Source organism: Motacilla alba, chromosome 4, assembly GCF_015832195.1.
Source record: "Motacilla alba alba isolate MOTALB_02 chromosome 4, Motacilla_alba_V1.0_pri, whole genome shotgun sequence".
Classification (NCBI taxonomy): domain Eukaryota; kingdom Metazoa; phylum Chordata; class Aves; order Passeriformes; family Motacillidae; genus Motacilla; species Motacilla alba.
The window spans coordinates 25,516,967-25,532,522 of record NC_052019.1 but is presented as its reverse complement, the minus strand read 5'-3'; the positions used below and the strand labels follow the sequence as shown (position 1 = coordinate 25,532,522).

At 40.3% G+C, this 15,556-nt stretch overlaps 1 protein-coding gene across 2 annotated transcripts; it reads right to left on the bottom strand.

The window, feature by feature from the left end:
- Positions 1-2,283: 2,283 nt before the first annotated feature.
- NIPAL1 (NIPA like domain containing 1) lies at positions 2,284-12,970 on the bottom strand. Of its 2 annotated transcripts, none has more exons than XM_038136659.1 (6): positions 12,922-12,970; positions 8,986-9,252; positions 7,881-7,937; positions 7,354-7,444; positions 5,360-5,520; positions 2,284-5,219 (listed from the first exon to the last, which is right to left on the bottom strand). In XM_038136659.1, the coding sequence occupies exons 1-6, from the start codon at positions 12,965-12,967 to the stop codon at positions 4,615-4,617; spliced, it is 1,227 nt and encodes a 408-aa protein (XP_037992587.1). In that variant the 5' UTR covers positions 12,968-12,970; the 3' UTR covers positions 2,284-4,614. The 2 variants fall into 2 exon arrangements, with proteins under 2 accessions (XP_037992587.1, XP_037992588.1); XM_038136660.1 differs by lacking the exon at positions 12,922-12,970 and adding an exon at positions 12,554-12,778.
- Between the last annotated feature and the right edge of the window lie 2,586 nt (positions 12,971-15,556).

Here is a 15,556-nt window from a genome sequence, read left to right as displayed (position 1 = left end):
CTCTTCTCCCTCTCAGCCAAAACTGAGACACCACCACAGTACACACATGGAGCTCAGCACAGTTTATGCCCAGGCCACAGAAGTACAAGGCTTTTCAGGAGATGATGCACTACAAATGTGAAATTCAAACTCTCTCCACCATATAAAGTACATGGGGACTCTGAATAATACATGAGCCATCTTTTTGAGCAGCTCTTGTTAAACTGGTTTTGCCGTATTACTGCAAGTTAATGTGTAATATGTTACAGCATGATGCAGTAAAAACCTGCTCCATTAGGTTTATGTACTCAAAGCACCTTGCTCCTGCCTCTCACTGATCTGTCCTGTGGTGAAAATGCACCCATCCTAGAAACATGCTGGTCTAATAACTGCAGCCAATAAGGTTTGCCTACCAGGCTTCCACTTCCCAATATAATCTTTCTGTAGGCTGCTTGGGGAAAAATTTGAAGAAGCTGTTATTAACATTCTGACACAGAATAAATTTAACAGCTGCTGTCATCAAGCTGACAGTAAATAAATGAAAAAGCACGAGGACTTGCTTCAGAGTCAGTGAAACTGGTGCTTAATTGGCAGCAAGGAATGGCCTGCAGTACAAAGGTCAGGTATCTACAGCGTATTTATTTACCAGAACAGCTACACCCTGGTGTAAAGACTGAGTAGGCCACCTTAGACCTCATGGTGACTGTGAGCTTAGTTCAAATTCCAACCATATTCTAACAGACAAAAAATGGATGAATAGTGAGCGACATCCTTGCCACTGACCATAAAGAGATGTCTGTTCTCTAATTTTTTTGAAACTTCCATGTGATGAAAATGAGATCTGGAAAGAGCAGTAAAGGAGACACTTCCATACAGGGAAGCTTCCATCAAAAGCTGTAGGAGTGTTCAGCATTTGTAAAAATTTAGCTACTGTTTGCTGATCAAAAATCAGAAAACTTGGAACAAGTCTGTATTATAGATGGGAGGAAAAAAAGGCAGAACTCCCAGCTTTTGTGAGCCAGCCACTTAGGATACATCTCTTTTCTATAAAAAAGGTGCATTATTGACAAAATGGAATTTATTTTCAGAAAGTGAAATGAATTCACTTGTCAAAAATACTCCTGAGAAGCAATGAAGACCAATAACTAGTGTGTACAGGGCTGATGACACTTGTTTCCAGTGCCATGTGGTTTTCAGACCAATTCCTGCCTCCTCCCCCTCTGCCCCCAGCAGATTTCACAGGCAGGAGGCCCTACAAGCCCACCAAAGCCCATCACCATCCCTCCTCCCTCATGCACCACCAGTCTGGTTCCTGCTCAGCCTCTCAGCCATATTCTGAACCATGGCACCATTTAAAAACCTGCCCAAAAGGAGTCAGTGCAAACCCGCCCTGCTGGAAGGATATTTCCTAGCACACTTGCCAGTTTTATTTTGCTGGAATTTAAACAATGAGAGAACAGCATTTTCTAGAAGTATGCAATTCCCCATATAGCTCCAGGATGCAGCCCTGATGAGTAGAGTTTGAAGTTTTGAATATGTACCCTTTGGAATGAAGATTTTTTTTATATAGCATGGTTCTTTCAAGTGTGGCTGGAAAATGAAGATGATAGAACAGATTTCTATAGAAACTGGTAACTGATTTATTTCCTTCCAAAATCGTACAGATTTTTTTTTAACTTACCCAAGTCTTACTGACCTACCTAAATTTAGTTGGTGCAGCTATGTAGGGAACTTAATTGCCCATTTATTTGTCCTCAGATATGGTAATAATGAGTAGCTGCCAAGATTTGTTTAGTATCAGCATTTAAAAGCTGTAATTTGGTTAGCAATGCATTGCCTCTCACGATTGCTTTGTTCTCCTTCTTAACCATTTGCCCTACATACCAAAACACATCTAATTACTTTAAATAGTGTTCCTCATTTCACTGCCTGGAAAATCTGACAACTCACTGAAACACTCTCCACTGAGAGTGGCTGTGAGACACACATGCCTAATACATCAGCTTTGGGTTTTCTTCTCCAGTATAGAAATATGAATGATACTCTTTTTTTATCCCTTGTTTAAAAAACACAGATAATTTAGTACACAACCATGAATAATTTATTACAAGAGAAATATTAGCATAATTTCAATTAAAAAAATCAAAGTTATTCCAAACTAGTAACTAAATATAAACATTTTAAAAAATAGCATCTCTTACAACAAATGTTTTTATACAAAAAAAATTAATCACTAATTTATTTCTAACATGATGGAATTCTTGTACACCATGAAAAGAACCATTAACTGGTTTTTTTTGACATTGTTAGAAAATAACATTCTTTTATTATTAGTTGCTATTTATATGAAATAGCAGATACACAGGTCCAGTAGAAAATACAGGAATTTTGCTTGGTATGAGCTAATTATTGCCAGCAGTTGGTATATAAGGAGTCCATACCCTTCTCAAAGAAGGTATTATGACATATCTTTAAAAAATGCCAATGCACATCCATTCAAGAACTGGACTGGTTGCTATTTCTTACAAATAACTCATTTGGTCACAGCACAGTGATGACTCTATAAGCAAATAAAGGGGCCACAAACTATGCAAAAGCATTTATTTTTCTCTTTTTTACAGTCAATATTTTCTTCAGTTATTCTTTGAATTGTGTAATTCAGAGTGAAAAGCAATTCAAGTTTTTGTTAAAGAAAAAAACTACAAAACCCCCTCCATCTTTAGTCTTTTTATCGTTTGTATGACTTGTTTTTACTATTAAGATTTTGAAGCTTGAATCTGGTCAATAAAACCAAAGCATTCTCTACATTAACTAAGAAGGAATGAAACCCTCTTAGTAGATTTTCTTGTCTGAAGCTTTTTTAACACAAGCATTTTAACAGCAAAGAACTGCTGTGAATTGCATCACTCAAGCTGAAAAATATTCCAAATTGATAATGTAGACAATGTCATTATATTTTGAAGGCAAGCATATTTTTGCTGAAAATGTCCCTTTTGCTGGGTAACAGTGATGCCACACAAATTTATGAAATATAAGCAGCAACCTTTTGTAAAGGATGAGCTTTCTTTGGCAGAACAATTTTCTATCCACCCAAACTGTCCTCTTCTACTAAACCTTTTGAACATTAGAAAATATATAGTCTGCTTCATGAGGAAGTTCTGCTTGGCATATAAATTTCAGCTGATTAAAACCAGTTTTAAACTTCTGAAGTGCTGGTATCCTCTGGCAAACTTTCTGGACCCACACTTAAAAATCCAAAGACTGGAAATGCTGCTTTCTGATGAGCTTGTCACCAACCACATGTCTGATTTCTGAAGTTACTCACTTACAAAAGTGGAAAACAAAGAGGATTGTAATGAGCAAACCATGGACTGTGCAAGTTTTTTTGGGACAGGAAGATCAGTGACCACAACTGAGGAACCACAGTACTACAGTACAGTTACCAACCTGCAAGGCCTCTGGTAGGTTGACATACTGTTAAACATCTAATAGGGGCAAATACTCTTTTTTAGAAAAGTCCAAACTAAAAAAAAAAAGACATTCTGACATTTCTCACCCCTTGCCTACAGCTCATCCTTTACCTAGTATTTTAAGAACCAGTGCATGGACTGTAAAATGAATTTTGCACTTATAGAAGAATAAAAATTAACAGGACTGCTTTATTATTAATAAAGAACAATACCTTCCCAGAAAATGAGGGAAAAAATTTTGAAAAGCTTAAATGGGTTCTAATTAATAGATGGCTGCATTAAGAAGCAGTATGGAAATAAGTAAAGCTCCTTCTTAATCATCAAAATAATATAAAACAAAGTGAAAATTTTTAATTGCATGTTCTGGTTTCCTCCTGCTTTTGAACGCTTAATTCTATCACCTCATATAACTTTTTAAGCCAGTAGCAACTGTTTTCAGGCCTCTAATGAATTTTACTTTCCTTAAACTTTGTCTAAGTTTTGAAAAAAAAGTACAGGCAGATTCAGGGATTCACAATCCATTCAGAATTCCTTGGGTAGAAAAGCTGAGATGTATCAAGAATTGTATTTGCTAAAATTTTTTTGTGACATCTAATCAATGTTCATTGGCAGGTCATCAAAAGTGAAAAAAATCTTGCATAAAATTTTATATGAAAAACTAAAAGGGTTAAACACTGTTTTCTTCATATTATGTCTCCAATGAAAATCCTTCATGTAGAATATCTACGAGCTTGCTTGGCAATAAATTATAAAAATATAAATAAAGCCTGAAATATTAAGGCCATCACTAAGATAATAGCAGAGTACCTGCCACTTCAGCGAGGATTGTCTTTTATCATCAAAAGAAAATTGCATTTTTTAAACATGGCTTACAAAGACCATCCTTTTTTGCTAAAATTTCCCAGGAAGAGATGCTGCATAAAAAAAGGACCATGTTTTTCATGGCCTAACATATAATCACCATCAGGTTTCTGTCTGTCGTGCTAATTACTGAACATTTTCACTCATTACTCTCAACAGCTGACATAGAGAGGACTGGTCCACACTTAACAGGCCTCACAGACTAATTTCCAGAGGACTGCAGAAAAGTAGAGCTTTCTAGAAGACATGGGTGGGCTGAATTTGCAATTCATGATACTTTGATGATGAACACTGCTTGAGTGTTTCACTGACTGAATAAAATGTTGTCCTCCTCATATGCCAAAGCCGGGTCTTCCATGCTCTCCAGCAAAGTGTGCCTGGTTTCAAATTCACGCTGTGGTAGTGACGGTTCTTTGGCAACAGTGGACATCAACTGACTCCAGGTGATGTTAGTGTTTTTGAAAGCATGCAGTAGGAAGATGCCAATGATGATGCTGCAGAATCCACTCAGGGTTCCAATGATATCACCCAGTTGCATACTACTCCACTCCTTGAACAAGATGATGGAGCACGTCACCACTGTCGTCGTGAAGCACACGTAATAAATGGGGGTCACAAGGGATGTGTTGAACACGTCCAGGGCTTTGTTGAGGTAGCTGATCTGAGTGCTGACTGAGAGCACCAAAATGCCCACCAAAATGTACACCAGGGGATGGCGATAGGCTGGCTTCCTCTGCAGCATTTGTTTAATGGCAATGCCCAGGCCTTTCACAGATGAGACAGAGAAGGCTCCGATGAGAGAGCAAATCAAAACGTAGATCAGTACATTTGTCTGACCTCTCTTTGGAGCCACGACAACGATCAGGACAAGGGCAATGATGGTTAGGAGAACAGCAAATGTAACAAACGCTGTAAAAACAAAGAAAGGGAAGAGTAATGCACGTGAGATAAAACACCAGACTATGCCCACAAACATGATCAGAGTTGTTCAGTGTCCTAGACACTTCCCTACGAACTGCAGCATGTCTTCACTGCAATTGCATACAGACCTGGATCTTGCAGCTTTCTTTCCATCTCATCTAGTGAGGTGACCTCCTCCTCCTCTGGGGCATGAATAACCATGACTGTTGACCCCAAAATGCTCAGTACACAGCCCAGCTTTCCATGAATATTCAGCTTCTCATTTAAAAAGTAGGATGACAATATAGCACTGTTCAGCAAAATAGAAATAAAATGCTCAGCTCCACCAGGCACAGAAGGCATTCAAAATTTCTCTGTGTAGCATAACAGGAAAACCTCTTTTGAATTTGCATATTTGGTAAACCAGCCTGAAACAATCAAATTGTAAGAAGTTTTTACAAGAAAGTTGGTCCTGACCAAGAAGGTTAGGTCAGGTTTTATGGAGTTTAGCAACCCTCATCGCTTCCCTCCAGGTCGTAAAAGGGTCCAAATTGCTAAGGAGCTTCTCATTCCTGATTGCCTAGGTCGGGGTATGCACTCTCACTGTAGATTAACCACAAGAGCTCTTTCTTTCTTCCAAAAATGGTTCAAAGCACTTCATTTGCCATTACAACCAATGCACATGAGTGTTGGAAACAGTTCCTCATCCCTCCCCAGGCTCTCCCACCCAGGCACACTTTCTGCCTGGCTTGCCAGGAGTGCCCCAAAAACACAGAGAAGGCATGTCTCCCCCTTCAAAGAGATCAACCCCAGATCTCCACGGGGTTGATTATTTAACCTAAGGACAATAACATGGCCTAAATAACACCACTCACAGGGCATGATTAGCCTGTTAGAGAACAGCCTTGGGCACAGACACAGGCTTAATGGTGTGTGAACACACTCACGAACAGTTATTCAACCCACTGATCAAAATACAGACATTTTTTTCACACAAGGGTGATGAGTTCAGTGACATGAAGTTCTAACAACCCCTCTGTCTCATGACAATTTGGATGATTGCTATCCCCATCAAAGAAGAGACCAATAAAACTCAAGCTGTTTTTGCCCAGCAGCAGCCAGGCAGCCAGCTGATCTGCATTTACCAACATGCTGACATCAGCACCACTGCAGGGACTCAGTTACATTAGTTTTGCTATGACAGAACAGCTGCAGTTTGAGCAGGTAGATTATTCCAAGCATCCTAGGGTTTGTTTTTTGTTTGGTTTAATTTTTTGTTTTGTTTTTAATATGTGGCACATGTTTTTTTAAACACATGTTTCATATAATATACTCAGTTCTTAAAAATCAAGAGTTTTACATTTAAAATACAATAATTTCATTTTGCTAAAAGATTATTTTCTATAAAATTTTTGTATGCATAGTCCATGTCTTTTCTGCTGCTATGATAGCCACATTACTGTATGTGCTTAAGAACTTGGAAATTAGGTTTTTCTTCATACATAGGAAACAATAATGTCCTCTGGAAACAAATAGGAAACAAATAGGAAACAAATGTCCTCTGAAGGACATTTATGTTTCAAAAGAACCCCAAATTTTAATTGTGGATACAGAAGAAAGCTTAGATTTTCTTTGCCTTCTTTCCAGAAAGATTTCAAAAAGACAAAACAAAATCAAAAGCTTTACTAACTGTGCCTTAATATGAAATTAGGCTCCTATAAATATAAATGGTTTCGAAAACATTTTGTGTAGGAACACTGTATTTTTATTTAAAGTTTAGTCCCAGCCAAAGAACAGGATAACAGTTTTTTAAAAAGCTCCAGCTCTCTAGGAATAGATAAATTACCTTCTATCAGCAGTATTCTTTGTTTATGCTGATAAGAATTACTTTGTGATCTAGGTGGAAAGCTACTGGGAAAGCATTCAGAGGCCTTTGCAACAACACTTTTGATTCTATCTACCCAGATAACTCAGTTCTAAATAAGGAAAAATATCTTTCCACCAAGAAACAAAAAGCAATTTTTGCCCACAAATTGCTTTTCAGTTTTCTTATTAAAAATCTCTACTTTCAGCCAAAGACAGTATTTTTCCCTCATGCAGTGAGTGGTTCGTTTGCCAAGGCTTGCTCCCAGTTGGTACTGACCTTATGAGAACACTCAGTGCACCCAAGGGGATAACCAAGGTTGCAGGTGCAAAGGCATAAGCAGCAAAGTTTGCAGCTTCTCCTAATCCCACTGCAGGAAAAAGAACATTTGGATCAGCTTGGAGGAGAATATTAAAAGGCACACTATTGTAAATATTTTGTATGACAACTATGATAGCAAATACAAACCAAAATCTTTTTTCTGCACTATATATGCACATTTTCATTTCAAAATTAGCTGCCCAACTAATAAATGCTGGAAGAAAGTAAAATACTACTCCTAGAAGCTGGACAGATGCAATTCCATGGCATTTGACCAGATATTAAAGAAAAGATGGTTATTCTGCAAAGAGCTCTGAAGACCAAATGCAGTATTTGAAAGATGGCATATGAGAACAGCTTGTCATGAATGTGATTGCAAGGACATTTCTTTTAAGGGAAGAGAATGAAAAATCAGACAATAAATCTCTAAAACAATCTGCTTTTTGCAGATTTACATATATGCTGAGAGGAAAGAGCTGACTTACTTGATAGCAGTCCAGCCCACCAAAGCCATTCCTTCAAATAAGAATATCCACCTTGTCCTGAAAGAGAAAAAAACCCTTATCTTAGAAGAAACAGATCACCTTATTGTAAGATAGAAAAAAATACAGCTTCACATTTGCACTTTCAAAGCACCAAAACAGCAACAAGAAGAATATTTGATTTTGACTGACATTTTATTAGCCACTCTACTGCTTTGTGACTTGGACTTCTAAAAAATGCTATTTGACTAAATACACGCAGAGGGGAAGTTTCAAGCAAAAGTAAAATGGATAAAGATTGTTGGTGAGCTTAAGAAATGTTTCAAAATACTTTCCCAGGTCAGATCCAATATAATCATACAGTCAACTGCAGTTTGACTCTTCCTTTTACTTTAGGTTGGAAGAAATTAGAAAGAATAATGCCCCTGTGTGCATGATTTTTTTTTAACATAAAACATAAGTATACATAATATTAGAGTTTTTTCAAATAACCAAATTCTCTGGAATAATATTTTGCAATAAAAACAAGAAACAAAAGAAAAACTGCTAATGCTATGTATTTAAATCCATGAAAAGCAAATGATGACTTTAGTGCAACTGTTCTTTTTGTAGCTGTTCATCTGTTGACTTTGATGAAGGGATAGTTGTACTAACTGTAGAAACTTGTGTAGCAGATGTCATTTCTACAACTCATTGCACTCACTTAAAAAAAGCTGAGCAAAACCAAAAAGCTAAACCAGCTTAAGAATGTCCATCTCAAATGAGGGGGAAGAAAGATCAAAAAAAAAAAGAGGGAGAAGAGCATTTTGGAGGGTAAGACAAATGGAGAATTTTATTTTGGTAACTAATTGTTCTCAGTGAGGAAATAGCACCAGCTCATGAGATTTAATAACCCCTGCATATCCCATAGTCCTAAGAGCTCTGAAACCCCAGTCCCTGTAATTGTACACAGAGAAACAATACCATGTCTCCATCCCTCACCAAGACAGGACTTCTGATCACCATTGAAGTAGTTTTGAACATGTGATCTGTGAGTTGAACCTTGATTTTTCAAGTTAGAAGAGGTGTTTGTGTTCCCAGCAGGAGCAAGGATGGCACCATCACCTACCAGCTCGGGTGACTCCTCTCTCTGCCAGTTTCAAAAGTCCTTTCTTCTTCAGTATGAAGCTAGAACCAATGAAGACACTGGAGCCTATAGCCAAAGCCAAGCCAATGTAGAGGTGGTATTTGCTTCCAGAAGGCAGGGAAATGCTCCAGTTTGTTTCATTGCCAGTCCCCTCCATAGAGGTGAGGAGAGGAGAGCGTGACTCAGACACGTTGATGATCTGGCACCATGCCTGGCAGGAGTCACGGCAAGAAAAAGAGAGCACAGCACCTGGGAGCAGAAAAAGAAGGACAAATCATTCACAACATAGGCTCAGCTCTGGAAGAGCCCTGTCCTCACTCTGCTCACTCCTTTCCAAGTCTTTGCAGAGCACCTGTAATTTCTGACTGTGCAAATAACACACAAAACCCACACAATGTACACAACGCTGCCCTGGGTCATTACCCACTCCTGTAGCTCGCAGATGATTACATTATTTTACATCTGTATTTTGCACTTCATTGGCTCACAGAAGCTCTAAGGGAAATACCAAGGAATGCACTAAAAAAATATTAGCTTCAGTTTAAAATTCAACGCAACATCTTAAAATCTAACCTGAAACCTCAAGATGAAAGGGCTCCTTTTTGTTGTGCAGAGACCACAAACATATAGCCAAATCCATTATTTTGGACTTTGCCTGTTAAAGTAAGCCCGCTGCTATCCAAGGCTTTTGGTTTTACATTGGTAGCTGAGATTGGAAAAACAAATGGAAAAAAAGGAAGGAAAATCAAACAGGGAGCAAACTCTCACTGCATATGGGCACTCAGACATTTCATGAAAACTGTTCAGTGAATACTGTGTGAGCCAAGTCTTATTTAACCAAACACAAAATGTCCAGGTGAAGGCCTCCCAGCAAATTTAATCTAACCTCTACAAGTCCTGGTGGAGGTAGATCACAGGCCACAGGGGACAGTTCCCCCTGCTGTCCCTGCAACTCTGCTGGAGAGCTGGGTGATCCCGAGCAGAGACCAAAGGTTCACACTCAGCCAGCCAAGCATTCACAGTATCACTGTGATGACAGTCTGTGGGAATGACATCATTGTTATCAGCCTAGATTTGTTTCTAAAGGAAGAACAGGTACTGCATTTCCAAGAAGAAAAGGAGTTGCTTTCTTCATGGGGAAGCGGGGGTCAGGCAGCAAAGCTGCATCAGGGCTTAGGCAGTCTAGGCTGACGTCTCAGTTTGTCACAGTAGAGTGCATCAGGCAGCCAGTGTGGATTACAGACTCTAGACTGGAAAACTTTTAAGAACGACCTTTTTTGTAAAGAAGACTTATTGTGAAGACATTGTTAAAATATGAAACAATTTGCAGAAGTACCAAAGCTCAGTCCACCGTGATACATAGGAAGCAGGGGATGCAACAAATAGTTTTGTTTTCCATGTTTTCCCTGTAAATAAATAATACAGGAAGGATTCATCCTGAAGAGTGACAGCATCAGTAATACACTCCCTTTTTTTCTTTTTTTCCTTCTCTCCTTTCCCAGCTGAAGAAATGCCACTTAGGGACTTAGTAGAAAAGGATGTGCCTCTGCATTCACATGTAAGCTCTGGAAATAAAAATGTTATATCAAAAGTACTTCACTGAACAATTAACAAGAAGCAGACTTGGATAATTCATTTAATACAGTTTAACAAAGAATAGTTAAAATACAGAAGGTCCTAAAAATATCCTATTTGCAGTTGGCAATGCTGGTATTAGCTCTGGGAGACAGCACCCTTTACAAGTAAGGAACTAGAGTGAGTACCTGCTCCCTGTTTTCTCATTCCATATTATACAACAAACATATTACAGGAAGTTGTAATTTGATTTGCAGGCTGTGCAAACACATTTCCTTGTTTGCCAAGAGTGTTTCCATATAACAGGATTTGTTTTGTATTACTAAGTCAGACTTAATAAAAATGTTCCCACAAGATAGGTATGTTCATATTCCACAGCTGAAGATTAAAATCTTAGAGAACTTAGATCCACATGCAGTGACTATTGCATAGTATGTATGATAGATACTATTCTACACTCTTACCATTACTAGAAATTACAGCTGGATAATGTAAAAATATGGAATTAGCATTTGCACCTGAAAGTATTTTAAAATCCTAAACTATTAGCATAGTCTTAGAAGAAGAAAAATTTGCATATACTTGTTTTGACATAATTAGTGAAGAATAAATCACGAAACAAAATTACAGCGAAGTCCTCTAAGCATAAATGTATTTTCTCTCAGTAAACACATACTGGGGCAACGTAAAAATGCCCCTGCTCATATCATGGAGGTTGGTTTAAATAGCCTTCAAAGGTCCCTTCCAATCCAAACTATTTTATTATTCTGTGAAAAAAACAATGGAGAGATGAATGAAATCCCTTAGCTCTCAATACCTATACTGATGCTAAACCAGGATGGTGTGAGAAGCAGTAACAATCCTTGTCTTTAATTAAAAGAAAACATGAAGATAAACACTTGTGATAAGTATAGTCCTTCAGCTCCCTGCAAGAGTAAAGGCAGCTTTCTATCAGTGCATTGGGTTTCTACAGTGAAGAAAATAACAATTTTCTTCCCCCTTTTTGGTGAGAAACAAAATGTTTTTCTATGTGTTCTGAAGTTTTCCATTCCTCAGCACACCTTACGACATCAAATAAGGAAAATTTAATCACGCCGTTTGTACTATGTCACCCAGTGACTGCCACAGGTTGTTTCTGTTGTTTCTCTCCTTTCGGAATTACAATCTTTGCCCACATTCACAAAGAAATATTGGATTTGTCAGTGAGAAGAGTAATTTTGAATGCTTATGATCTGTGTTTATTGGGCTGAGCAGTTTCTCATAGTTAAAGAAAAAAAAAATCATTTGTTCCACTTGCATGAAAAGTAGCATGTAACTGCACTGATCAAAGAACCACCTGAGAGATGGGAAGAGGAGGCTGATCCGGGAATTACTGTTATTTTATTACCCCTGTGAACAGTCTGAAGATCACTTGGAAAGGCTGAGGAAGATGACAAATCACTGAGGCTGCCTGGCTTGCTCAGCGCAGAGTTTCTGTAGCTAAGCTAGTTTCACCTCCTACTTCCAAGTGTCAACAAACAAGAACCTGTCAGCAGAACTCCTCCTTGCAGAAATAATCTCTCTCAGCTCTGACTCAAGGCTGGCAGCAACAGGAAACCAGTCTGAGCCAAGGTAGCCGCTGGTGTAACTTCTAAACTTTTTTTATTATTCATTTATGATTTTTTTTTTTTTTTAATCCTCAAACACCTAAATAGTCTCCATCTGAATTGGATAGACCAGACACCCCGGTGCCACACGCTGCTTGTGTCATGCATGACTTGCTGTCATTCTGCAGTTCAGGGCTGACTTGCCCTGGTTAGTGACAGCCAACTTGGTTCTTCACCTGCCACTGAAGATACTGGTCCTAAGTCATCTCGAAAACTAACTGCTTTGATTAGACAATAATTTAACCATTTCTAATGAGCTCACGACTGAGCTCAGCCCTGGCAGAAACACGAAACGCCTTTCTCGGTCACCCAGGAAATACCAAGCCCACCTTTGCCAAGGCGCGGCTCCTGGGGCCAAAAGCGGGTGTATCGAGAGGCAGCAAGGAATCCTTCCCTGGCACACCTGGAGCGGAGACTCACCAAAAGCACAAAACAAAGCTGAAAAGATGTTTAACTCCAGGCTGCCGCGGCAGAAGCGCAGGAGCCTCCCCGGCTCCGGACCCACGCCACTCCTCGGAAAACAACGGGGTGACGCCAGGGCGGAGGAAAATCCTACGGGGCTCCGGACACCGGGGTACGGGAGCGCACGGCCGCGCCCCGAGCCCCGCCACCCCTCCGTGTCCCGACCGACGCGAACCCTCGGCGCAGACCGAGCCCCCCCCGCCCTCCCGCGGTGCGCGGCCCCGCGGACACTGACCCGCACGGCAGGACGGGCGGGCGGGCAGCGCCTCTCCGGGGCCCATGGCTGCGAGGCTCCGCGCCGGCGGCTCCGCCCGCCCGGGCGCGGCACGGCGCACCTGGGCGCGCCCGCTCGCCCGTGGAGACGGAGGCGGCATCCTCGCCGCCCCCCTGGACCCGGCCTGCGGGGAAAGAGCGTGCAGGGCTCCGGGAGTGACCCCGAATGGGCTTTCTAGATCGTTATCGAGTCCCAGACCTGGGGAGTTCTGTGGCCCCACCCGAACCGAATCCAAAGAAGGGTGCGCTCTCCTGAAGCAGCATTTGCCTCTCTCGGGAGTCTCTACAGATTTAATTTTCTTCCCCTTCACAGATGGGAGGAGAGATGAGCAGTCTTGATGTGCAACCACTTGTGTCTGTGACAAGCTGCCTGTGCTTGCTTTGGTCAGCGGGTCTGCAGACAAGCAGAGGGATCCCCCAGCCAAACTAGGCAGCGTCCTAGAACAAGGGCAGTGCCCTGAGATGACTCCATGTGGCTTAACAGGTTCCAAGTTGTTACAAGAAATAATTATCTTTATTGCCCAATGAATAGTTTCAACTAAGGTCTTGCTTTTGACATGATTAAGTGAAATACATTTACAAAATGTAAGGCTTAATACAATATTACGTGTTGCCCAGCAAACTTCTGGGATACTCTGCAGATCTTTAGCATGCACAAGGATTTCTCTAACTGGAGGCAAAATTGTGAATTGAACACACCTCCACAGAGCACCAACAGGGACATGCAGGATTGAGATTAGAGCTGGAAGCAGGCTTTGCAGCACAGTACCAAAACTAATCATAATTGGTTTTGAAAAGTTGTACCACTGGGGCATGCTGCTGAAATACATTATCAGCAAAATAACTTGGTTTTCCTTGCCTTAGGTATCCTTGACTTTGCAGTCCTGTGGTTAAACCAACAGATCAGTTTCAATGTCTTTGTCTCATTTTTTATTTCTGTATTTATTTTTTAGCATAACCAGCACTCTGTATGCTAGGAGAAAAGGAACATTGCATTTGCTTTTTGTGATTTTAATTACCATTCCACTTCATCTTTACTATGACTACACTATAACGACTTCTAGGGAGGGTAGCCTGGATCCAGTGCAGGCTGCATGATAAATAGTTTGACTTCTCTGCTTTAAATTTCCAAAGCAGGTTACTGCTAAAAAACCAGAGCAATAATTTTAAATGGTATTTGAAAGAGTTGAATCAAAATTTTAAGGCATAATCTGAATGTTTGGGAGAAAACTGTGATCTTGTACAACGTAAGCATGCCCACAGGATAAAACCACATATATGGACAGATGCATGTCTGCAGTCTGCTTCAAATTCCTATTTTTGCTCTGTGTCCTCTCAGATCTGTCATCTCTGTGTGTTCACATCCCTGTTTCTGTAAGGATGTGTCAATTTTTTGAGCTTTCTGGAATCCTGCAAGTGACTCTGTTGGCAGATCTGCTGAGAAGGGAAATGGTAATATCCACAAAGTCCTGCTGGAGCAGCAGAGAAGGTGGGAGAGGGAGAGCTGCCAAAGATCACCTCTTCCTCTGGCACAGCTCTTGCTGTCCTGCTGCTCATGGCTCCACTGTGGTGCAGTACCCAGAGCAAGAATACTGAGAAACCACACAGCTAACACTTCTGTGGATGGGCTTCTGTACCAGCCAAGTCCTGTAGCAGGCCATGGACATCAAAGTCTATTTAATTAATGAATAAAATATTTAATCTGATTTACACATTTGTTGACAGCTGGCTGAGCACGAACCAGCAGTGTGCCCAGCTGGCTGGGAAAACCAATGGTATCCTGCCCTGTATCAGGAATAGTGTGGGCAGCAAAATTTTGTCCCCCTGAAGTTGGCACTGATGAGGCCACACTGTGAATCCTGTGCTCAGTCCTGGGCCTGTCACGACAAGAAAGACACTGAGGTGCTGGAGCTAGTCCAGAGAAGGGCAGTGGAGCTGATGAAGGGTCTGCAGTACAGTCCTGTGAGAAGTGGCTGAGGGAGCTGGGGGTGTTTAGCCTGAAGAAAAGGAAATTCAGGATAAACCTTACACCTCTCTACAACTGCTTGAAAGGAGGTTGTAGTTAGAAGAGGGTTGATCTCTTCTCCCAAGTCAAAAGCAACCAGACAAGAAGAGACAGCTTCAGGTTGTGCCAGGGAAGGTTTTTCTTCACTCAAAGGGTTGTCAAGCTTTGGAACAGGCCATCTAAAGAAATGGTGGACTCACCATCCCTGGAGGTATTCAAAAGATGTATAGATGTGGTAGTGATGGGTATGGTTTAATGGTGAATGTAATAGTGTTGGGTTAACTTGTACTTAACTATCTTAAGAGTATTTTCCAACTTTAATGATACTATATACTTATTGTTCCTTGGCTGAAAATCTTTAAATGCTTCATATGTTTATATTGTTTTAAACTGCAAAAACCACTATGGGACACTTTTTCTTCTGAGAAAAAATATGAAGTCAGAAAAAACTTGTGACTAACAATCCAAGTTCAATGGACAGATGCAAAAAACTTACAATCTATAATAATACAGAAGAGAGTAGGCATATTCATGTGTAAATACTTCACTGATGATTAGCAATTTTCATATTCAATTTGTTTTGAAGAACTTT